Here is a 25,292-nt window from a genome sequence, read left to right as displayed (position 1 = left end):
GCAACACTGCCCCAGCCGGGCCGGGCGGYGGCAGCGGGGCCGGGGCCGCCCCGGGGAGGCCGGGAAGGGCGGCGGGGCGGGGCCGGACGGGGCAGTGCCGAGCTGAGCCGCGCCGGGCCGAGCCGAGCCGCGATGGAGGGTGCTGAGGCGGCCAGCCTGCTGGCGGAGCGCAGCCCGGGGCCGCTGGCCCAGTTCAAGACGTACCGGCGGCGGTGGTTCCTGCTGGCCGTCGTGTGCCTGCTGAACTGCTCCAACGCCATGGTGAGTGCGGCGCGGGGCCGCTTCTCCCACCGAGGGCAGCCCTCGGCTGTGGGGCTCCTCCGGGCTGGTGGGGAAAGGGCGGCCGCCGCAGGGTCGGGTGCCCGAGCGGCGGGCGGAGGCGCAGGGCAGGCAGGGCACACAGCCCTCCCTCCCCTACCGCCGCTCTGTGCAGCCCATCTGGAGAGCAGCTCTGGCTGCGGCAGCTGATACGGAGGGAAAACGGGCTGACATGGCTCGCCGGAGCCAAAACCATCTCCTGTTTCTTCCTAGAAGCAACCGGGCAATCCTCAGGGCTCTGCCCCAGTGCCCTGTCTCAGAGCCACCCCCTCATCCTTGGAGCACCGGGACTCGGTTGTACTCGCACAGTCCAGAGAAGCCTCTGCCTGGCCGTGCCTTATGGACCCAATGAGTGGCTTTCACTTTTGAACTTTGTTGTTGTGGATACGGCCTGCACGCTTCCCTTTCTGACGGGTGGGATGAGGGGTGGTGACGGGGGAAGGACAGGATGGGGCGGGAGGGTGTGTGTGATCTCCGAGAGCACAGCAGGAAGTACCGCAGCGTCAGCTCACACTGGGATGAAGCAAAATGTGACCTGGAGCACAGCAAAAGTTGGTGCCGAGTCCACATCGTAGGCCATGGGGAGACAGAGAAAGCATTCAGCGTCTATGAGAGTCACATGTTTCTAGCCTAAGAATAGGAGAGCAGTGTTGAAACGCCGTGGGAGAGAACGGGAGTTACCTCTGCCKCATTGTTGGTCTGTGACAGCAGAGTAATCTGGTCAGGAAAAGAAACAAGTTTTCTTTCCGCGTCTGTTGCACATTATCGGAGTAATTCTGCACTAAACAGATGGTTGTATGAACTTCTCTGGCCTGCTCTTAGTGCCTTATTCTGAGAGACCTGAAAAAATGGGATGCCAGATCACACACCACCTGTTGAGCAGATTTAAATTAAGTTCAGTAGTTACAGAGATAAAGCYATGAAGTTTCCTCTTATCAAGGCTTAGTATATGAAAAAGAAGCCCAGATCTTTGCTCATCAAGTAATTGAGAACATTGTTGATAATTATCAGACTGATGTAGATTTATTCATGTCAAGGATTATCATGCTGTGAATGCAGGCTGTCTGGCAGACAAGATCAGGCACTRTAACCTGCAAACATTTAAATGCTGTGAAGGAAGGTTAGGTATTCCATGATGCAAGAGTGCTGGAGCAGAGAAATGGAAAAACATACTGAGAATTTGGCTGTATATTGAAAAAAAAAATTGAAATTAATTCATCTTCTCAATGGAAGATCAGTATCTCCTTTAAGAGTGTAAAAAAGTGTACTGCAGAAAAGCCCCACTGCTTGTCTGCAGTTACATTGGCACAGCAGAGGAGCCTTTCGTGGCGAGAAATAAACCCACCCTGCTGGAAGTGTACAGTCACAGCATGGATTAAGGAAGCTATCCCAAGTCTCCTCCAAGATTTTGATGTTGCTGAAACCTTAATAGTRAAACCGGAGTGTTTCTTAAACAGATAATTTCAGTACATCTGCAAGTATTMCTGTGTCCTCAGTGTGTTGCTGAAAACTTTGTAGCCCTGGAAGATTGACCTGTTCTGTCTCCCTTGCCTCTTGATAACTTCCTGGCTGCCCAGTATTATTTTTCTGTGGTCTAAAATTAGGTCAGAACTTTGCCACTTCAAAACTGGGTGCCTCATAAATATCTGAGAATGGAATTATTGTTTCTAAGCCATTGCAGTGATCTGAAATGGCAAGTATACTGATGTATAAAGTTGTAAGCAAACATTTGCTGATGCTAAGGTTTCTCCTAAATGTTCCTGATAAAAATTGCATTAAAATGGAGGGAGTGGTTGAAAGTCCATGAAATCAAAGTGGTTGGTTGCTGTTTAAAAGTTCCAGATGAAAAGATTAATTTACCAGTCCTGTGGTGTGAAAAATTGCCCTGCAAGTTGTGTCTTAATTCCTATGCAGATGTTGCATGCAGCACTTTGTTCTATGTACTCGTGTGTCAGGTTGTCTGCAAATKCATATGGTGAGGAGCATGACTTTTGAATTGTCTGACTGGCACCCCATTTGCTGCACCAAGCTTCCAGAATGACGCTTTGTATTCCCCATTCTTGTCCATATACATGCAGGTTTTTTTTAAATGGCCTTCGATGTCACTGAAAGTGGCAATCAGGAGGCAGTAGTGAGTAGGGAGACTGTCAGTGTCAGGAAGACAAGGYAGAAGCAACTTAACTGCAGGACAGCACATTTAGTCATGCAGCAACGGCAGGCTGAGAAAGGAGTATTTCTTAGTTCAGTCTTGTTTAGGGGATGATTGAGCAAAGCCAGACCAGACCATGTGATGAGAGGGGCACTCTTCGCTGTATGCTCCTGCTCCATATCATCGTGTGAAATCCCTTCATTAGCTGGAGTAGCATGGAGTTAATATGATATGGAGGCTTTTGCATCAATGATAAATAGCCTCTTACTTGAGCCTTTATTACTGACCTGAGTTTAGAAGCCTCTGTCTCTCCCTGCTGTACAAAGTGGGTACTGCCTTAGCAGGTCTGCCTTCTCATTTCCTCAATATGGCTATACTGAAAATTCCTAGCTGACTGTATAGTATAAGAAACTCCTGCCTTACCTTAAGAACACGGTAAGCAGACATCAGCATAATTCACTGGGCAGAGGGGTTTTCTGACCACAGTTAAGCTTAGGTGATTTATCCCCAGCTGTCTCTTGCAGCATTGCTGATAGGGTGACATAACTTTGCCTGCGGTTTCTCCCCAGATTTGTTTCACYAGACTTATGCTGTGATTTTGAGCCTTTTTCATCTGAAGACCTAATGTTTAARAATACTCATGGTGTGATCATAGGCTGCTGTAGCAGTAAACTGTTGGAAGCAAACAGTTCCTTCCTTCTTTCCCTTTTTCCTGTGAAGCTGAACAGGTGGGAACTTTGTGTTTCACAGACTTTCTCTTGCCTTTGCACTGGGGACTCAGAAGGCAGAGGAATGAGACTGRGAGTGTTCACTGCCCTGTTCTGTGCTCACCAGCATGAGCAAGCTGGGGAGCAGCAGGGGAGCTGGCTCACACTTGGCTAAGTGGTTCCTGACTCACCAGCTGAGGTGAGTCAGGTGGAGGACTTACACCACCACTTAGAGTACTTGGGAGAGGAAGGAGAGCTGCACGAGTGGAGTCTGGCATGCTCCAGGACAGGGTGCACACGCTCCTCAGCCACACCTGACTGCTTCAGCAGTGCTCCTTAGATACGCACACAGCTGCAGTTCTTTCRTGCTGCTACTTCTGAGAGCTTTAGAGGGTAAAAGGGATATTTTGGCAAGAATCTGGCCTTCTCTGAAGGTCATGCTTCTGTTCTGACATCCTAGGCTTCTGTGTCAGCATGGGTGCCTTCAGCTTCTCCCAGGGGCTGTTTGGTTCTAGTGTGGCCCTTGTTATGTTGAAGATGAGGACTCTGGTGTAAGGGCTTCATCATCAGTCTCAGAGGAGAAGGAGGAGAAAGACATCCTTCATCGCCTTATAAGCAGTGTTCAGTGCATGAAAGAAAATATTCTGGGGTTGGGAGAATTGCTGTGGGCAAAGCCCGTGTGGGGACTGGTGAGCTGTGCTAGTGCCTGTTAGGAAGCASAAGTTCCCATTTCATATGAGACATACCCTTGGCTCCTCTTAAAACTGCACATAATAGGTACTACAGGGGCATTGCTGCAGTCTAATCAGCTATACAGTGTGGCAAAAGTGAAAAGCACTCCATAAGCAACCTTTGCTGGCTGATGCCATCACTGACATGGCAAAATGGCCTGATTTTCACCTGGCCTGGTTGCATGTGTAGCTTTCTGCAAATATTTTCGTTTTCTCTTTTAGAATCCTGATTTGTTAATGAGGAAAGTAGGCATTGATTACCAGCTTGTCTTTTGTGAAGAACATATTTGACACTGCTTCTGGCAAGGCTRTATCTGATTGTACATTTGATGCATCAGTATATCACTGCAGCTCTTTGAGCTCCAAAAAATACTGCACCTGTGTCATGTACACTGCCTTCTACAGATCACACCTATTGCTTACCAAAGTGTAGAGTCTGTATGGAATCCTGGCCTCAGCCATCACCTTGCTACCATTGCAAACAGAGAACTTGTGTCTCACAGGCCACCAGTAACCTCCTGCAGAAATGGGAGGAAGGACAAATACTGGGCTCCTTTGGAATGAGTGGAGGGAAACTCGATCCTGCAGGTGAAATAAGTCCTAGGGTGTCTGTGCAAGAGTGGGAATAGTAAAGGCAATAAGGTGGAAGAACCGAAACAGGAGAAGATGGAGTTAGAAGAGGCATGAGAGAAGGAGGAAAATTAAAGGATTTGGGCTGATTCTGGGTGGAAGAGAGGGGGATAAACATCTGAGAATCAGCTAAGGGTATACAAGGGTATCAGAAAAGGCAACAGAAAAACTTGTAAATGGAATCAGGATGAGAACAGCCGTAACCTGGTTGGATTATAGGAATGCCCATGCAGGTATACAATTATCATAGCATCATGGTCACAGAATCATAGAATTATAGAATGGTGTGCATTAGAAAGGACATTGAAGATCACCTAGTTCCAACCACTCTGCCATGAGGATGGACACCTTCCATTAGACGAAGTTCATTCATCCTGACCTTGAGCACCTCCAGTGATGGAGAGTCCATAACCTCTGCGGGCAGCTTGTTCCAATGCCTCACCAACCTTAAAGTCAATTTCCTAATATCTAATCTAAATCTACCCTCCCTTAGTTTAAGGCCTGTCGCCATTTTTCTGCCACTACATGCCTTGTGGAAAGTCCCTCTCCATATTTCTTGTCAGCCACTTTTAATGGAGATTAAGTTCCAGTTAATGGAGAAGGGACCAATCAGTCTCTGGAAGGTGCAGGAGAATTAAAAGCAAAATGCTAGCGAGAAGAAGGTTAAAGCAGGGGGCAAGAGGGCTGAAAGTGAAGCCAGTACCATTCCCAACATCAGTACCAGTCAGGTGACAGGAGTGCCCGTGCACTTATCCTGGTGTTGCTGTGAGCTTCATTGTTAAAAAAGGTGTGCAGGGGGCCCTCTGGTAATTGAGGATATAAGTAGACTATGGGTGGAAAGCATCTCTGTCCTTTTCTTCTAGTGTTGGAGCATGACTCCCCAGTCACCAGCTGTGTGCAGTGGGAGTTGCAGCTGTACTGCAGTGCAAGCCAGAACAAGCTTATGCATCTTCAGGGCCCCTTCAGTCCTCTTCCTCAGCTGCTGAGAATGTGTTTTTATAGTAAAGAGTGTGTGTTGAAGTATGTCTTCCAGACCGGACTAGCATGCACTGGAGCTTTTGCTATCTTTAAACTCAGAAACCACAGTGAGATGAGCATGTTTCTAAAGCTTGGGCTCAGGAGAGGAAAGTGGGAATTAAAATTCCTGCCTTTGGAGAAGAAATGGTACATTATTACAGTGGCTATTCCAACATACTGCTAGATGCATATTTGAAAGGAGGGAAAAGTCCATACCAAATGCTAAAGTACCAAATACCATGGTCTTCAATATCAGTGAAATAACCAATGATACTGGATTATACTACAGGAGGAGCTGTGATTTGAGAACATCTAATGCAAAATCTGTGACATAATGCTGGGGAAGTGAGTTTCCCAAGTGTTAGGGGATTTAGCTCACAAACTTGTTGGGGCTTTTTGGCCATTAAAGGCAAAGAGTACCTGTGATTTAGTGACTCTGCGTGGGCTTCTGTGTAAATCTCTTGACATAACATGCGATGGCCCAGAAAGTGAACTGCTGCTGACCTCCAGCATCATCYACTCCAACTTGTGCCAAGCTGGGAATTTTGTCAAAGTTTGCCAAAAGGTTTTTGTTAATTGTAGCCCTGGCAGGGAAGGTGAATGAAAACTGCTTGTTACCACAGCAGTCAGGAATTGACATTGTGGTATCTGTTGAGCTGCCTTCAGAGGAGTGTATGTGGACACAGACAAAGCAGTGGAGCGCATAACACAGACTGCTCTTGACACSTTCTGCAGCTCACTCCGAGGCTCTGGTTTTGTGTGGCCTCTCAGGCAATGGAGCTGCCTGCAGCTCGACCAGACCACAAGGGTGTATTTCCAGAAAGTGAAGCTTGTGCAGGGACTGAAAAAGTGAAAGGATTTAACAGTCATGCAAGGACAGAGGTGTTTCTGTTTCTTCTTCCTCTGTCTGTCCCAGAATCAACCAGGTCTTGGGGTCTGACATCCTATAATCTCACACATTCTTGTATCTGCCACTGTGATCTACAGTGGTGAGCTTTGATACAACTCATTCAGTTAAGATTTGGGCATGACCGTCCTTGTGGAACCCTTCCARCTCAGAACATTCTATCATTCTGTGATTCTGCGGTTGGCCCTTGGGGAGTGACAGAGAGAGGAATCTCTCTCTGTCTCTATTCTGCAACTTTAAGCTTACAGGACTTTGACCTCCTCAACGAAGTATGGCATTTTCTTTACCTGTTCTACCTGAGGAGATTTATATCAGGGCAGCCGCTATGTAAGTACCAGCCTTGGCAGTGCAAAGTTTCAGAAAAACATGTAGAATAAGGGCTCTAGCTCCCAGCAGAAGAGCTTACTGACTACTGTAGGCGAGGTTACCATAACTGGGAACACCAAAAGCAGAAGATGGCATACTCACTATTTCCCTGCAGGCAAAACTCCCTGTTTGTTGCAGGGGTGTTTTCTGGCCCCTTTGACTACAAATGCATCTTGAACTCCATTGCCCAGTTCTGAATTTCTTTTTTTAGAGCAATACATGGTCCAGACCCGTAAAGAAACCTGCTTCCTGTTTTGAGGGACAAGCTCAGACTTGGACAGGCTGCAACTTTCCACCCTCCATGCTCTCACATGGATAGGCTGGAACTGGAACTGTTGCGTAGGCTAGGAGTATGGGGGAGCCCATATGCATGGTGTTCTGCAAGGAATGGTTTTACTAGGTCTAGTGATATTGTGCTAGAGTCCTTGATCCCAAATTGCCTAGATCCGTGTAGTCACTGAACACAATGGTGTGCTCTGGATTGTCATCACTTTCCTAATGATGTAATGCATGGGTGAGCATCTTGTGTAGAAGAACAGAAGGGGTGAAAATGTACCTGGAGCTGGTTTACAAAATGTGTCATCGCTTTCATTACATTGTTTCCTGGTACACTGTTTCATCACCACACACACACACACACACACGGCCGTGTGGAAGGCAGCGAGGAACTGGGAATTGCTACTGCTGGAAATACACAGCTGGGGTTTGTTTAGCATTAGTTTAGCATCCCATAAGCAAACTAATGCTCATGCCTTAGTAATGCTTGTAACATCTAAACAGTTACATTAACATTAAACATTTAAACTCCTGTCCCAGTCTGATGRAAGTCTGGGAAGTGACCTGACTTAGCCTCATTGTTGTCTAAGAGTGCAGTTTCCTTCAGAACCTAGCATCTTTATTCACCTGACTGTAGAAGCAAATCCATCCCCTACCAATCCTTTGACTGAAGTCCTGTCAGTGTGTCTGAGTCCAGYGTGGTGATGTGAGCTTTGAGCTGGATGCAAGAGATGTGCCATGGCAGCTCCTTCTAGAGAAGAGGAAAGGGCTGATGCTAGTCCTTGCAAGGATGCTGCTGATGCCATTTGTTTGTGGGTATTTGCATGTGGTTATTCTCACACAGTGACTGTAGCAAGAAGAAAAGTCCACCTCCCTTTCTGCTCCTGTCTAATGCGGTAGTTTTTATGGGCCCTAGCATATAAGAAAAAGAAATCAGCCAAGAAGGAGATTATAGAGACACACCATCCTCTGAGATTACACAATCCATTTTCAATCACACATAAATGTCACAGCTGATGCTATCTGCAGGATTCAAGCTGTGAAGGGGAAGCTTGTGATGGAAAAGGGGAGTACCTGAAAAAGGGCAGTGGCTGGAATTCTTTTGTAGAAAGCTATAAMTGAAGGTTTTGCTCACATTTCTGCAAACTTTATAATCTTGAGTATTTAGMAGCAGTGGAGTAGCTTACATTGACATTATTGAATGGTTTGGCCATTTGACAGGTTAGGCCAGTCTTTTTGAAAAGCTCAAGGAGGCATCTTAGTGAAGAATCTACAGAAACTTCCTTAACTTTTTAGTACTTAATTTTATTTTTTGTGGGTGTGATCTGAGAACCTGATTTAGGATCAAGCAGGTCTTGTGCTTCCCATAAGAAACCAGAAACAGACAGGAACTGTGAAATAATGTCTAAAACAAGGTTTAGGGAGCTGTGTTCAGATATGGCACTGGAAGAAAAATGTGGATAGTTGTTGAAGTACCTCTCTGYTTTGTGTTCTAATACATTAAACAATGCAAATTTCAGGTAATTTTCTAACTGTTGAGTGTGTATAGGAAAGCAGGTAATAATGTATCTCTTGGCTAACACCTAGTAAAGTTGWTCTTGCAAGGCCACATCCTGGCCAATGGAACTGAAAATACAAGTCTGAGTTTAAGAGGATCTTAGCTGCAGAGAGGAGGTGGCAGCTTCTATTTTGTGTGTGCTAACACAGAAGGATTCCATGTGTTTTACATCAGGTACGTAAGTGCATCAGGGCCAATGTGGTCAACATGGAGACATGAAAAGGTACTGACCTCTGCTTTTGCCAGCCTCCATCATCAGGACTAGGGCACTCAGGATGAGGCAGTGAAACCGATAGGATGTCCTGGGCCAAGTAACTGCAGACACTTGGGTTCAAAGGGTTTGAACTTTTATTACCAACCTTAACCTAATTTCAAGGGAAGGCTAAGACAGTGAACTTATTCACAACTCAGTTTGAGGGGATGCTGAATTTCTCTTCTRTGAGAGGTGTTCATGCTTACCCATGTTTGATCTCTACTCTGCAGCTGTGGCTGACGTTTGCTCCTGTGGCTGATAAGACAGCTGCCTACTTCCAGATTTCCCTGGAGACGGTCAACTGGCTCTCGATGGTGTACCTCCTCATTTCAATCCCATTTGGTCTGGTGGCAACATGGGTTCTCGACAGCGTGGGGCTCCGATGTGCAGTGAGTTGAAGAGTTCTGTTTCCCTGAGGAAGTTTCACTTAAAGTTGCTGTAGATGCATAAAGCCTAATAAAAGCACTTTGAATAGGAGTCTTGCCAARTGCTGCAGATGATGATCATGTTGAAAGCTCTATCCTTGTTCAGTAACAGCTTGCACATCCCCTCTGAGGTGGAGAGAGCAGTGGGAAAAGTCAGAATAAAGTTGCATCCCTGCTTGCTTTTTCCAGCTTTATTTGTCATTGTCTTAGCCASCCAACAGGGACAGATACTGTGAGCTGACTCTGTAGACCTTTCTGTAACTGGGTCAGATTTGCTGTGGAAAAGTGTTGGCACTGCAATTTTGTTTACAGGGACAGTTTAAGGAATAGCAGAGCAGAGTGCAAGCAAAAGACCACTGTCAGGTCAGAGCTTGGTCTCTGCTAAGCCAGCTTGGAATCACTGCACAGTCCCAGAATTGTGTTGTGGAATGTGGCACTGAAACATTAGCATGCTGATGGTATAGAAGAGCATTTCAAGGATCCATAAGAGGAATGATTCATTCCCGTGATCTTTGGATTGTCACCAAATATGGGTGATGGTGCAAACTTGCCAACAAGGTGTAATTAGTGAATGTTGGATTTCTCATCAGTGTGGTTCTTACATGGGGCCAAGATAGCCACCTTACTCCGTAAGGAGGCTGATAACTCACTCTTGGATCAGGAGCATCTTGCAGTGGCCTAGAGGGTGGGGATGGTCTGCAGGCAGTGATTACTAATACCCATTGTCTTCTGTAGTGCATTTGAGACCCTGCTCATGCTTTTGTATTAAGTTCTGCCCTCCAGGCTTCAGCACACAAACCCTGGCTGTTTCTGCTCACTGCAGGTGGTCCTGAGTGCATGGCTGAACATGGTTGGTAGCATCACCCGGATGTTCAGTGTTCTGAAGTTCCTCAGCTTGGGTTCCCAGAGTTACTGGTACCTGATTATTGGACAATGCYTCTGTGCATTAGCACAGCCTCTTATCATCTTTTCACCAACAAAGCTGGCAGCACTATGGTTCCCAGACCACCAGAGAGCAACAGCAAATATGATTGCATCAATGTGTAAGTGACAGCTGCAAAGCAATATTCCTACCTTGCAGAACTTGCTAGCAATCTGTTTGCCTTTCAGAGGCAGCAGGCAGAGAAAGTCCTTTGTACTGCAGCCATTTGCCCTTGTAAATACAGCTCCAAGAGTCACATAGCCATGTGCAGCGAAACAGGGAAGCAAGAAGTGGGTCTAAGCCGCATCCAGGTGCAGTGTTTGGAATAAGCCATCCAGACCCATAACCTTCTTCCTCTCTTTCAGGACCAGGTTGTCATCTTTGCCTAAAAGGTTGGGGGCAGCCCTTAATACTACCAAATTTTTAGTGTCCTTAATTTTGCAGCTTCTTAGGWAGGTGTCTTAGCTGCTTGTAGTGCCAATGGTCACAGTTGCCAGGTGCTGTATCTGCATAGAGGTTAGGTGTGGTGAGGCAAGGCTGCTGTGGCAGTTTTACCCACCAATTCATCCAATAGGAAGGTTGAGCACGTATTTCTTATTGGTATGTAGCACACACAGATAAAATATACTTACCTGTCTGCACAAACATGTTGGGGGTGCTAAATAGCAGGATTATCCATGCAGAAAGTATACCTGCCTTGCTAAGTGCCTGGAAGCTGGGAAACTGGAGGAGAGGCGCCAGATAAGCTTGCTCTAATCACACTCCTCTCCTGGCTCCTTTGGGCACAGATAGAGACAGGATACTGCACTTGATAGACCTGTTTCCTCCCTTCATGTGACATTTTACCCAGCAGCCAAACAAATCTCATCTTCTCTTCTTCTTTTCTCCAAGAACTTGAGAGGTGCTCCAGAAACCAGTCTGGTTCTCTGGCTTCAGCTGTGAAGTCTTACAGTACCTGCACRTGTGTAACAATCCCATCTGTCCTTCCCTCAAAACAGCCAGCAGCCACCATCTTTCCCTGTTGTCTTGGAGCTGTAAAGGATTGGATSTGGGGAAAGGAGAGAGCACCCCTATGCACCTTTCCCAATGTTGCTGCAAGCCTAGAGCATGGGCACTCCTGTTTAGCAAGAATGGATTTATGGTGTCAGAAACAATAAATTATTTTTGCGCTGCTTATCCTGGAATAGGGTGGACCTGATGACTCATTTGGTTTCCCAGTGCTGAGACAGACCTGCACCTTCCCTGCTGGAAAAGGAACTCTGTTGTCAATGTGGCACAATACGAGCACTGCCAAGGACTGCTTCACTGCCCTGAAGGACCCCAGCCTGCAAATAGCAGGCTCATTTTAAATGAGAGAGCAGCCAGAGAAGTCAAAGAGAATTTTGTTCACGTAATATCCTCAGTCTTTACTGAAATAAATGAACCTATCTATGACAAAGAACAAACCTGAAGAGCAAGGAACAGTGGAATCCCAAGACCTGAAGCTGTTCAGTGTCTGTCATGTTAGGATCTCAGAGTGCAGACTAAATGGGCTGTGATTGTTGTCTGCTGCAACACCTCCATGTTGCTCTATGGAGGGCTTCCATTAATAATGCCTGGTTGCACCCATAATGTCTGCTATACAAAATCAGCATTTCATTTCAAGAAAATTTAAATATTGTCTGGAAAGAGCATCTACCACAGACCTAGTCATTTAATCCAGTGGTTAATTACAGCAAATGTCAACGTGTTACTTCTCATCTTGATGCTCTTTATCCCCCATCTATTCTTTCTCGTTGCACCTGTTTGTCAGGTAGTTATGGACAGAATCAACTCTTGTCTTTYTTGAAAGACTGAATGGCTCCCACCCAGCCATTTTACAGCCAAGTTTCCCTTTGCTCCTTCTCACTTGTCTCCATATCTTCCTGCTGCTCACATGAGCTTTTTGTGTCATCTTGCTCCAATTTATCAGTGCTCACTTCCTGTGTAATTACCAGTCAGTATCAGTGCTACTGCACACAGAAACTGGCCATACAGCCTCCTGCTGCTGGTGCCTATGGGTAGACTTCCCTGAGCTTTTGTGAACCATATGAACCCTGCACCGAGAATCCTGCTGAGCAGCTGAAATCACTCTGACTCAGCTGACATAATGATTAATGACTCAGCTCTTGAGTGTGTTGTATTTTGGTCCTACCCATCACTTGTAGAGACTTAATGAGAGAGAAACAGTAYAGGGCCAAGAACTCATCCCCTGTGAAGATCATGAGAAATTCTCCTGTGTCAGAAGTAGAAAGAGTTGTCTGAGTTTGCTGAAGTGACCTCTGCTTCATCCAYAGGAGTCTTCATTTACTGTGGTCTGCTGGCATATAATTTTCTGCACCCTGAAGAATTTCACTCAGTGTCACTGATCACAAAACACACMGCCCGACTGCAGAGTATACTGCAAGCCAGTCCACCAGGACCCCTGAACCTTAATGTATAGTTGATTAACTCTTGTGATCTCCTTTCCATTCAAAATCTAGGCTCATGTACTTAGTTTTTGTGGGAAAAGAAGGCAACTGAAACCATGTAATTAACAAGGTGGTCTCAGTCCTTTCAAATCTAGCCTAATGCTCACATTTCCAACCCTCATCTATACCTTCTGGAACTGTTTCAGTTTGTTAGTTCATGGAAACAGCTGACTAGTTTGTAAGCAGTCCCCTGCAATGCCCAGTTGCATTTTAGCCCAAGAGAACAGATGTAATCCATCCCCTTGGAAACTGTTGTTTAATTGTTTCTGTGTACTCAGAAGCAGGTAACATTTCACCAGCATCATAAGCRAGTACTTTGCCAAGCACAGAGGAGAAATGCTGCAGTTGTGTGCTATAGCACTATCRATGATGCCTCAGCAGCATTATAAAACAAAGCTGGAAGGCACCTCTTGGGATCATCCCATCTCACCCCCCTCCCAACCAGGGTTGGCTAGACCAAGTTAACCAGGTTTATGTTGAGTCAGCTTTTGATTATCTCCAAGTATGGATATGTGGCAGCTTATCTGAGTGTCTCGTTTTAGTGCTGAACAGCTATCACAGTAAAGAAATTTATATTCAGATAGAGCTTCCTGTGTTRCATTTTATACAACACTGAGAAAAATTTGGTTCCATTTTTATAATTGTTGATCAAGGTTCTTTTCTCCAGGCTAATCAGCCCTAGCTGTCCCAGCCTCCTTAGGTATGAGAGATGTTCCAGACCTTTGTGTCTTTGGCCGCTGACGGGACTTGCTCCACCAACTCAATACCTTGTATTGAGGAACACAGTATTGGACTTGGCATTCTGTATGTTTCTTACCAGGGCTTAGTAGAGGAGGAGGATTGCGATCTTCCACCTGCTTCTCCTGATGCAACCCAGCATGCTGTTGGACACCTTTCTGCAAGAATGCATTGCTTCTTGTGGTCAACTTACAGTCCACCAGGACCCCATGTCCATCTCTGCAAAATTGCTTTCCAGCAACTTCTCCAGGCTGATCAGTCCCAACTCTTAGTGTATCTTCACATGTCAGAAGCTCCAGTCCTCTAATCATCTTTTCTCCTTCYTTCTCTCCCTCACACTGGGAACCTGAGGACTGCACATAGTACTCCAGATGTGGACTTGCTAGTGCTGAGTAGTGGTTAAAGAGCAGCTCCTGCTGACAACATTGCTTAATGCTGAGCCCAGGATTCTGGCAGCCTTCTTTATCAAAAGACTGTTGCTGGCTCATGGTCAAGTTGGTATCCATGAGGACCTCCAACCAGCTCCTCCTCTGGTACTTCTGTGCAGAGCGACTTTCCCCTCAAYGGGTACTGATGGATGAGTTACTATTCTTCCCTAGGTGCAGCATATTATGTCTCCTTTAGCTGAATTTCACAAGGATCCCCTCAGTCTGTAGCAGTGCCTCTGAATGGCAGCATGGCCATCTCTTCTCCTCCRTGTGTCACACCACCTGCAAACTAGCGGTGGGTGCACTCTGTCCTATCATCCAGGTAAACTGTGTGGCCCCAGTATCACCCGCTGGGGTGCATCACTGATGATTGGCCTCCAGCTGGTCTTCATGTGAGTGATGACAATCCTCTAGGCTCAGCCATTCAGCTGCATTTGAGTTCACCTCACTGTCCCCTTGTCTAGCCAATACTTAACTTGTTTGCAAGGTTGTTATGGGAGCAATGTCCATTATTGTTTCCTCATCCATCCAGCAGTCATTTCACTGTATAAAAGCTGCCAGTTTAGTTAAGCATTTTTCCTTTTCACCTTGTTGCCCTTCATGTGCCTGGAAATGGTAGGAAGGATTGATTGTTCCATGATCGTCCCAGGGAACCAAGACTGAAAGGCCTGGAGTTCCCTGGATTCTCCTTGTTCTTCTTGAAGATGGGAGTGACATTTGCTCTCTTCCAGTCCTCAGGAGCCTCTTTGAATTGCTGTGACCCTTTAAAGGTAATCAAGAATGGCCTTGAMGTTGAAACAATCTGTTGCTTCAGCACTAATGCATCCCATCAATCCCAGGGATTTGTGTGTATCTGGGCTATTTAATGTTCTCCAAGCTAGTCTTCCTCCACTGAGGATAAATCTTCAAYACTCCAAACTTTACCTGTGGTTTCAGGTCTGAAGGTCAGTCTTACCAATCACAAAAGAGGTGAAAAAGGCATTGGATACCTTGATGTTTTTTGCATCCTTTTTCACCAAATCTCCTGCCCCACCTAGCARCAGGCCCACATTTTCTCTAACTTTCCTTTTGCTGCTGAAGTACTTAAAGGTGCCTTTCTCATTGCCCTACACCAAACTCAGTTCCTGGCTGGCTTTGGCTCTCTTAACCCTATCCCTGCACACTCACAGAAAAGAAACTTTACTCGTTTGACTACTTGCAGAACATTGCCTTATTGTTAAAAAATTGTCTCCTGCAATTTTGGATGTTCCCAATCTGAGTCCCAGGAGTRCTGCTTCACACACTGCTCAGCTCCAGCCCCAAAATAATGCAACTACCTCCTCCAGCAAAAAATGTGCAAGATTCTCTGCTTCCATGTGSTTTTTGTAGTTGGTAGCAGAGATCAACTTGTATAATTGCTTGGGCTTTACAGCTGAAGTATAAAGGCTTGAGATATCTCAGGAATGACCTAATGTCACTTTAGAGAGCTATCATGCTGTTCCTAGCCTTTTGCCAAAGTAATTGTATCCTGGTGACCAGCATAAAGAGCATTGCCAGCAGCTTGAGAGAGGTCCCCTGTCCACATCTGAAGAGCTGTGTCTGGTTGTAGGTTCCTGTATATAAGAAGGATATGGACGTATAAGTGTAAGTGCAGTTAAGAGCCACTAAGACCACTGAGGGAAAGCAGGGTCTGTCATGGCAGCAGAGGCTAAGAGAGCTATGGCTGTTCATCCTTCAGCAGGGGAATCCTGTACACAGTGTATACAGGCCTAATGGCAGAGGGAAATACAGAAGGAAAAACACCTATGTAACTCCTGCTGCATAACACCAGGACAGATGACACGGATTCACCCATCTTAATTCTGTCCCTTCAGCCTGACATTTACTGAGGCAGCCTTGTGTGGGTGAGGGCATTGTAGTCCATAGCTGAAAAACAGTTTACAGGAGTTAGGAGTTGTAGGGAGATGGTTTTAGAGAATAGGCATCATGGAGGTGAGACCACAGATACGACAACAGTAAAACCACGCAGTCAGCTTCTTCAAATGTTCCCCTTCTGGTTCTCCCTATAAATGCCTTGTTTTGTCCTTACTCATTACACTGCTGCATACTGCAGCTGTGGTGCTAGCAGCAGTAGGAGTGGATACATGATTGTGACTGCTTGCATGAAAAAAATGTTTCTCTTTTATTTCCTTCCAGCCAATCCCTTGGGCATTCTCATAGCAAACGTGTTGTCACCTGCACTAGTTCCTGAAGGAAAACACATTCCATTGATGGTAAGTGAAAACTGCTTAAATCAGTCAGCTGGGCTGATTTGGGTCTAGCAGATTTATTTGTTTGGAGGTAGTGGAGCTGGAAAGACTGGTAACTTGTCTTGTCCTTTTGTTGTGTAGCTGGGTATTTATGCTGCCCCAGCAGTAACAGCCTGTGCTCTAGCAACTCTGGGGATTCGTGAGAAGGTCCCGCCAACACCTCCGTCAGCCAGTGCCACTAACTCCAACTCACAGCCATTCTTCACGGGGCTCAAAATGGTAAGTGTGATAGCACAGGGTCTGCCAATGCTGGAGTGAGGCATGCAGCCCTACAAGACAGGGATATGCTGAAGTATCTACTTACGAAGCAGTCTCTGAAAACCACTCCCCCAAACTGGCCATGCAAAGCCCCTTGAAGGAGATCAAGATCCCTTGTTTACTCAGGGAGTGAGGGCTGCTCACAGCAAAGTTGCAAGAGATGATGTCTGACCATTTATTTGTGGGCTGGCTGCCATTCAGATATTTCAAACAGGCACACCTGGGCTTATCCAAGAGAAGCACACAACCTGAGCCTTCTGAACAGATGTGGTAACAGGTAGGACAGCACATGGCAAAGCGAAGGAAGAATCTGAGCAGTGAAGAGTTCCTTCCTCCCTACATGGGTCCCCATTGTAACTTGTCCTCTGGCTGAACTGACAGGACAAAGCTATACTGTGTCAATGATCATGGAGTTACCTTGTTAGTATTTTTAACTGAGGAGTCAGAATTGCTGACTCACAAGTCTGCTGTCACAGCCAGGTCTTTTTCCTTTCCCTCCTGTTATTTACATTACCTCTTTCTTTCAGCTCCTGAGAAACAAGCCGTACATCATCCTAGCAGTGTGCTTTGGAGGAGGAATTGGGATGTTCACTTGCTTTTCAGCTCTGCTAGAACAGATCCTTTGTGAAAAGGGATATTCAAATGTGAGTCTTCTTCCTTTTCTCCCCATTGTCCTTATCATCTATGATACATTCAAATTGATTTTCCCTCGTAAAAGACCCAGAGCAAAATGAAGAAAATTGAATAGGCTGCAGTTTCATATCTTATTTGCTCATGTTATTTAATACAAATTAAGCAGTGCATTAATCCAGAACACTGTCAATCTCTTAGTATAATGGATGACCTGCATTTTCATTACTGCCCATGGCCAGGCTCCCATTTGCAAATGAAAAAAAATTAGGAAAAAAGAATATGATTTTTATATGCCACTCCAAAGCACTGATATCTATGCAGCCTTCTGTCACCTCCTCCAGAGGAGAATGGGGTCCAGGCAGGCCCTTGAGTGAAGCTCAAGGCAGGCTGATGCAAGCACCTTTTCCTCTTTGCACTGATTTGCATGAAGCCAGGGCAGCAGAGGAGGTCAGTGGTACTGTGACAGCTGTCTCCCCATCCTTCCCATGACASCAGCCAGGTGTTCAGCACAGTATGTGCACAGCTGGTTCCTCCTGCTCTGTCCCTCCTGCTTATTAGAAGAGCCCCCCCAGTTCATGTGTTTCCCCTCAGCTGGCTGCACTTCAGTCCTGCTGCTTGTATCGCCATGGGGGTTCTCTTAAAACACCTCTCCAGCTGTTACATATGCACATTTACRTGTCTGGTCTCTGTCCACCCCCTCTTCAGCTCCCGGGTCTGATATCTGGCCCAGGGCTCCATAACCAGGTCACATTTTGCACACTCCATTGGCTTTTAACTGGAAACCTTTTACATTTTGAAGTCTTGCTTTCTGTGTATCATGATTTTGTCTGTGTGACTGGCCTGTCCTGGCCCTTTAGCCCAGACAAGCTATTCCATATACCCTTTCCTTCCAGTGCCCCTGAGGGTCCCAAAAATGTTTACCCAAATTTGTTAAAAGCTTCTCTGCCTTCATGATTGCTGTCCGCATTTGAATTCTTATAGAGCTGAAGAAGTGCTACAAGCAAAGGGCAGTCACTGCAGGCACAGAGCATGTACCCTGTTGTAGCCACTGCTCACTGCCTCTCTAGTTAGACTTTGACACAGCCAGGCARTGTCTCCTCTCACATGTTTTGGCTGTGCCAGTGCAGGTGCCTGGTAAGAAAAGAGCCAGGAGCATGATTATAAACAKCAGCAGTCCCAAGACAGTTGCTCCTGTTGGCACCAGTGTGGACAAACCCGATTGCCCTGGGAAAAGCTCAGAGGCTCCAGGCTGGAATTTTTAATGCCAGGCAGGCAGCTGATATTGCTCTGCATCCAGCCTCCCTTGAGAGGTGTGCAGAGAGAGACTTGTCATCCTTTGGGACTACCGTCACCCTGCTGTTCCCACACACTTGTAGAAGCATCTGGACTCTGTTATTTGCTGCTCAGAGCCCTGTGAAGGCTTCAGCTGCTACAATAGGCAAAGAGGCTTTTCCTATCTCAGTAAGTGAACCACTGGTAGCTGGCAGATGGGTCAGTGACATGAAAACCTCTTTCCTAACTGCTCTAGTTTCTCGTTACATATTCTTCTGCCCTCCAGGATTTTGCTGGCCTGAATGGTGCACTGTTCACAGTGTGTGGATTGTTGGGTGCTTTCCTGCTAGGCATGTATGTCGACCGGACAAGGAAGTTCATAGAGTCCACCAAGATTAGTTTCTGTCTAAGTGCACTTGCCAGCATCATGTTCGCAGTGGTGAGTTCTGCTTTGCATTGTGCCATTCCCATGGGCTTATTTCTGTTGCCATCAGATAAATCAACTTTAACCAAGATCATTTAGTGTTTATTAAGCCATGTGTTATGCTTTGGGATTATCTCTCTGGGCTAGGAATGTTTTAAAGGAAAGCCCTGTGCTGCGGATTTGAGAGTGAAGCGCCATTTCATTGTGGAGCCTGAGACAGACTGTTTTGGAGTATAGATAAATAGGCATTATTTTACTTCTCCATAGTGGATCATGTTTTCTTACTCCTGAGACCCTTCTTTTGAAAAAAGAAAGGGAATTGCTAAGTATTTATGTCTAAAAATTTTAAAAGAATGTCCCTGTTTTCCCAACACCTGCCTTTAACAGTGGAGGGTGTCAGGGTTATAACATTAGCAGGAAGGACCTAGTTATACTCTAGTTGTGAAGTAGAACTTTGAGGGGGTCAAGAGAGGCAGAAAAGGAAAACACTTGAATTCAGCCAGGAGAGGGATGCACAGCTCAGAGGCTTTACACCTATGAGGCCAGAGTACAAGTACTGTACTGAAGCATAGCCATTGCCAATGCATCACACAGCAGGAATCTGACCATGAAACCCAGGACTCCCAGCATTACAGAGGACTGAGAGTGGTGCAGGTTTCTCCTTTGCGAGCAGTCTTACGCTGTGGATTTCTCTTGTGTGCCAAAAAATCCAGGCTTTAACTAGAGGGTGATCACACCCTTCCTGGGGYCAAGATCCCAGTGATGGTAGCACCATTTGGAAGAGACAGACAATGCAATGCCCTCGTCCATGTAGGACAAGTTACCTAAAGCAGACATTGCATTTTCCCCTTTCATACTCGTTTTAAGGCATTTGTTTTGAGGATGATGTGAATACAAGTTAGTTTGCCTGGACTCAGGTAAGGCACTGAGTAGGCAAGAGGCTGTATCCTTCGTCCCATACAGATGAACCATTTGTTCAAAGTAGTAGAACAAAAAAGACCCATTCAAATCTGATCTGTTTGCGCTTTGAACTCAGATTCCAGACACACAGAGTTTTCCTTGACTTAACGAGTTTAGCTGGGCCAGGTCTGCTGCCATGCCAGCACAGACACCTCATGTTCCTCTGTGGGAGTTTATTACATGGTTAAGGAAGGAGGTACCAGCAGTGTGGCTGCAAAGTACTTTATCTTTACTAACATGGGTTGGACAAGGAATGCTATTTTCTCCAGAGTTAGGGACAAACTTATCTCCCTAACTAATCCAGGGTTTGTAAATGTTTCAGGTGKTTTTTTGTTTGCTTTTTAGTTTGGGTGTTTTGGGTGTGTGTTTTCGTCTTTTGGTGTTAAAATCCCAGTGCTACAAATGTGTGTCTGGCTAATTTTCCTTATCATTGAGCTGCAGCAAATCATAATTCTCACACATAACCCAGTGCAAAAACCATTTACAAAATGTTACTTTGCATTGGGAGAAGGTGTGCGTTTCCCTGGGTCATAGAGAGATGCTGAACACACTCCTGAAAAGTTACTGACCAGACAAGTTACAGTAGTACAGCCACACCAGTGCTTTACAGATAATCCTTCTGATCTTCTTCTTGCTTCAATTCAACAGATAGCTCTCCATTTTGTAGCCTTTTGTTAACTCTAGAAGGTTGGAGGTAAAAAATTGAATTCAGGTAGAGAATAYAGTGGTGGGAATAATCACCCCTTGGGACTTCCTGCAGGTTAAGGGTTCAGAGACTTTCTGCAGAGCAGTGCTGACATTAATACTTTGGTATCCTTTCTTTGCCTGCAGACTTCTCGGTTCAGAAATCAGGCCATTATGTTGGCCACTGCCAGCTCGCTCTTTGGTTTCTTTGGTTTTGCTATCTACCCCATTGCCATGGAGCTGGCTGTGGAGTGCTCCTACCCTGTAGGAGAGGGAACATCTACAGGCCTGATTTTTGTTGCAAGGTAAGCAGGCAGGTTAAATTCAATTGCCAGCTGAGCTTGGGTTCCAGCACTCACACACATGCACAGAGGGGTATGGGTGCAGATAAAGAAGAGCATGGACATAAGTGCTTGCTGTCCTGTATAATGTCTCTGGTGTCTGTGCACATGCCTGTGGAAAGCGGTGAGCTGGCTGGCYGAGCCATAGAGCACTAGACCTAAATGTTTTAAAACAAGGACTGTGTGGGAGAGGTGCAGGAAAAGCAAGAAGGAAGATTGGCACAAAGCATGRTTTAACCATGCCCAGCACCCCCTGCCTTTGAAGTAGATGGGGGCTACATGCCTGGGAGAGACATGGCCCTATGCCATTGCCACAACAGTACAGGCACAAGTCAGTTCTTGGCGCTCTGCTGAGGGAGATGGGGCTCATGAGTCACAACAGATAGGACAGTGACTGTCCTTCCTCTTACCAATTTACCTGACTAGGGCTGGCTCTGGACTTAAGCAGGAATGACTTGTTGGACATGACAGAAGTGATGTGGTGCCATGTGTTTRTGTCAGGTGAAGCTGCAGCCACAAGAAATATCATTCAATGAGGGGCATCAGACACTGCCTTTGTTTGAAGTGTCTGGTTGTGGACTTAGTGACTGCCATCAGACAGCTGTGAATGAGAAAGAGGCTGAAGCATGGCCTGACTTTTTTGCATGTTCAGTCCTGCAGTGAGAGGTGTTTCCAAGTCTCTGCCCAGTGAAAATGCCTCAGCTTTCTGACAGGTGTAGTTCAAAACCTGCTTGCTTTCAGAGGGAGTATATAGTGATCCTGGCACACTGGCTCTGTGTTTGGAGTTGATGTGGACACTTTGTGGGCCAGAGCCAGTTAACCAAATGCCTGGGCTGGAGGAATCCAGCAGTAGCTTGCTCTGCTAGAAGGACCATGCTCTGGAAAGAGGCATATTCTCTTCCAGCTGGGGAAGGTGGCCTTGCCTGCAGCATTGGTAACTGAGGCAGGTAACTGCATGTTGGCTTTTCCCCACAGCCAGATTGAAGGTGCGATTTTGATGATTCTTCTACAAGCCCTCACTGTCCATATTTCTGAGGATCCATTCTCCACCTGTGCCCTTGACCAGGATGGAGCCCTGGATTGGACAAGTAAGTATGTCCTTAGGAAATTATGCTGGACACTCCATGTACTCCCCACTCTCCTCCAGGGTCACTGTGAGACACCCTGCCAGTCTGATTCCTATTGTAGTGTGCATTCTAACCACCTTTCTGAACCTGATGGTGCACTCCTTGCTGCTCCCGCTCAACCAATCCTGCAAGACTTGAATTTAATCCAGCTAGAAAGCAGCTGTTCTGAGGGGAAAATGCTGTCCATGTAACATAACCAGGCTGTTCTTCACATCAGAGACCAAGGTTAGAAATGCTTTGACTGAAAGCTACCTCCCCTTGCTTCTGCACACACAGCTGCCTGTGTTTGTAACATACAGGTACAGGTTCGTTCTGACTTATTCCAGGCTTCCCATCCATTCTTAGCTGCCCAGGAGAAGAGACAACAACTGAGATGAAGAGGAGCACATAAGTGTTTTGAAAGCAGGCTACACCCTAGTCTTGATCTCTCACCTTGTTCATGTTTATGTTAAACTGACACCTGGGGACCCTGTAAGCAAAAACTGACCATCACCTATTAAATATACTGTGGTTGGCTGAGAAGAAACTCCCCAGAACAAGCTCCTCTAGGTGTAGGGGATCAAGGCTTCATAATAGCTGTCCCCAAAAAGTAATATGACTGCTTCATCTCTGAAAGCCTGCAACTTGCCATTTAATCAGGTCAGAGCTGAATCTTGGGATTAGATACCCATTCCTGTTCCTTTTGTGATCTGATACATACAGGAATACCTGTGAACAAAGGATGGGGATGTTTATTTGAGACACCAGTGAAATGAGATGTATTTCCAGGCTTTGTTGCATAGTCTTTTAGATATACTTTTAGTCTTTTAGATAAACTCTTTCTTTAAACACATATTTGTCATTAATAAAATAATAATAATTCATGTTTAGTGAGCTTTTTCTACACTTTGCTCTCAGATGATAAAACAAGAGGATGTGTTCTCTTATGGAGCTCACGTGATTTGATTCAATAATTTTGTAACTTTTTTCACCACACCCCAAGGCACAAATGTGTATACTTACAGAGAAACACACACTCCCACAAGCATGCTGTGTGCACTGGTGACTTCCAGCGTGTACGGTCATGCAGGACATGGTGTCTTGGAAACCTTCCACATTGCACCTAAATACTCTTCCTGTGCCACGGTGAAGCAAGGTTTGTCTGTTACCAAACTGGTAATGCCTCACTGTGGCGTGCACCCTGTCCTTGGGGGTATCCCTCAGGAGGAGATGAGACAGAATGCCATTTTGGGGAGCTGACCTGTAGACTTGTACATCCATGGGGAGTTTTGGATTCACTGCCTAAAAGTGCATCTTTCTCACAGCTCCGGTACTGGTACTGGCTGGCCTCTCCAGTGGTTTGGCTTGTTTCTATGTCATCTTCTTCCACACTGACTACAAGCGGCTCCATGCTGAGACATTCAATGCTGATTTGGTCAAGGCAGAAGATAGAGCAACAGAAGATGTTCCTGAAGCCTAAACAGGCCAAGAAGGAGATGCCAAGGGCCAAGGACTGAGACTTGTGCACATGGACTAATCTTGGGAGCTGGTACACTGGAATATCTGTGCCCTGTTGCACAAGCAAGAACTAGAGGATTGGGCACCTTTGTGTGCATTCCTCAGTCTTGTGTTTATTTGGGGATCTGGGCTGTGAGAAAGGCTGTCCTGTCAGAAAGGTCAAAGTAGTTATGGACAACTATACACATAACTGAAATTTTTAGCTGACTTGATTCAAGATAAAGAAATGTTGTTGTGGAGGATAGCATCATATTTCAGCCATTTTTTTTATTTTCATGTACATGGATCAAGGGTGAAGGTTTCAAAAGGATAGAAGTTGTGCCTACCACAAATCCAGTGGAAAATTTCTATTTAAGGACAGGTTCTTGTACAGTGTAACAACTCCACTCAGGTTGGAGCTTATTGTGCTTCTTAGCTAAAGGGCAGTAGAAGCTAGAGCATCCTTCCATTCCAACGGGGATATGTAAGTATTTGATCTGTGATACAAGTCTGTTACAATAAGCCACTTTGTCCTCTCCTACAAGAAAAGAAAAACCTTGCTTTTAATGGTGCCTATAAAAGAAAATATCAGTAAGCAGCAGAAGTTAAACACAGCAGCATTTCTCACCCCTCTGGTTCCCTGCTGAAACATTCAAGATAAGCTTGTCTCGCTTGGGATTCTGTTTCTCCACCTCTGTTGCAATTTCAGTGGTTTTAAGTTTTCCACAAGATGAACCTGCTGGTTTAATATTAGGCTAGTGTGATGCTCTCCTATATAGGAGCACTGAGAGGGCAGCTCACTTTTTGAGCAATGACACCATGGTGCCTGGCATGATGGAAGCTGGCAGAAAAAACTGGCAAAGGTGACCACTTAGTGCCGGGACTTGTCATAAATTTCTGCAGGTGACAGGGGCTTTGAGGGGAAACCATGTAAAAAACAACATCAACTAACAATTTCCAGTTCTTCCTGCAGCTGATATCTGTTCTTTAGTGTTAGAGGAGATGGAAAGTGACACAAAAGATCCCATTTGAGGTTGAGTTACACCAACAATTATAATGGGTGCAACTGGATTTTTCACTTTACAGTACTTCCACGGTAGTGTGGTGTCCTGCTTTGATACTCAGAACAACAACCTGATAATTTTTTTACTTGATAACACTTGAGTGGTTAAAAAAAATTAGATAGTTGGTATTTTGTGATGCTTTGTATCATACATATTTCAAGGGAATTTAAGTACCTGCTCATTAAGGGACCTTGATGCAAACTGGACCTGTGGCTAGCTTTATCTAGTCCATCTAGACGATTACTTCATTGCACTTTTCCTGAGGAACACTSTATAAAGGAGCTCTCTCAGTGCCTGAATTCTTTTCCCCATTAAGCAGTTGGAAAGCTCTCCCATTGTAAAACATCTGTCTGCATCTTTCTAGAGAGCCTGCTTGTTCCTACAGCTCCAGTCTTGCTCTCATTAATAAGCACTGATATTTGTCWAAAGGAGCAGGAAAGAAGTCTGAAACCAAAGTGAAACAAGATTGTTTAAACCTGCCAGAGGAATGAGATTAGCTGTCTTTTGCCAAACTGGTCAGTTCTGCAACCCTGGAACTAACACACTAAACAGATTAACACCAAATTTACTTGCCACTTGTGAGTTTCACTGTACTGAGAAGCACTTGATACTTTATAATTTTATATATTTACAAATGTTTATGTTTTTTAATAAAGGGTGGTTTTAAAAAAGATCAACCTTTTCTCACTGTATCAATCTTTTAAAAAGTGTTTTATAGATGCAAGGGTGAATCAGATCTGCTATGCAGCACAAAGCAAAGGCCCCTATATTTGCCAGATGTCGTGAACTTGTTTTTAAGCTGACAATTCGTAAAGTATTATCTCAGATTCTTAAAATGACCACATGAAATT

The 25,292-nt window shown here is 45.5% G+C and overlaps 1 protein-coding gene across 1 annotated transcript; it reads left to right on the top strand.

The window, feature by feature from the left end:
- Window positions 1–81: 81 nt before the first annotated feature.
- SLC49A3 (solute carrier family 49 member 3) lies at window positions 82–25,292 on the top strand. Its single transcript, XM_057379099.1, has 10 exons — window positions 82–261; window positions 9,143–9,301; window positions 10,161–10,380; window positions 16,090–16,166; window positions 16,284–16,421; window positions 16,988–17,104; window positions 18,652–18,804; window positions 20,581–20,738; window positions 21,750–21,862; window positions 23,206–25,292. Exons 1-10 carry the CDS (start codon window positions 133–135, stop codon window positions 23,358–23,360), a joined length of 1,419 nt encoding a protein of 472 aa, XP_057235082.1. The 5' UTR covers window positions 82–132; the 3' UTR covers window positions 23,361–25,292.

This window comes from Malurus melanocephalus, unplaced genomic scaffold (assembly GCF_030028575.1).
Source record: "Malurus melanocephalus ecotype Western Australia unplaced genomic scaffold, MMel_1.1 scaffold_387, whole genome shotgun sequence".
Taxonomy (NCBI): Eukaryota; Metazoa; Chordata; class Aves; order Passeriformes; family Maluridae; genus Malurus; species Malurus melanocephalus.
This window is presented reverse-complemented; position numbering and strand designations above follow the sequence as displayed.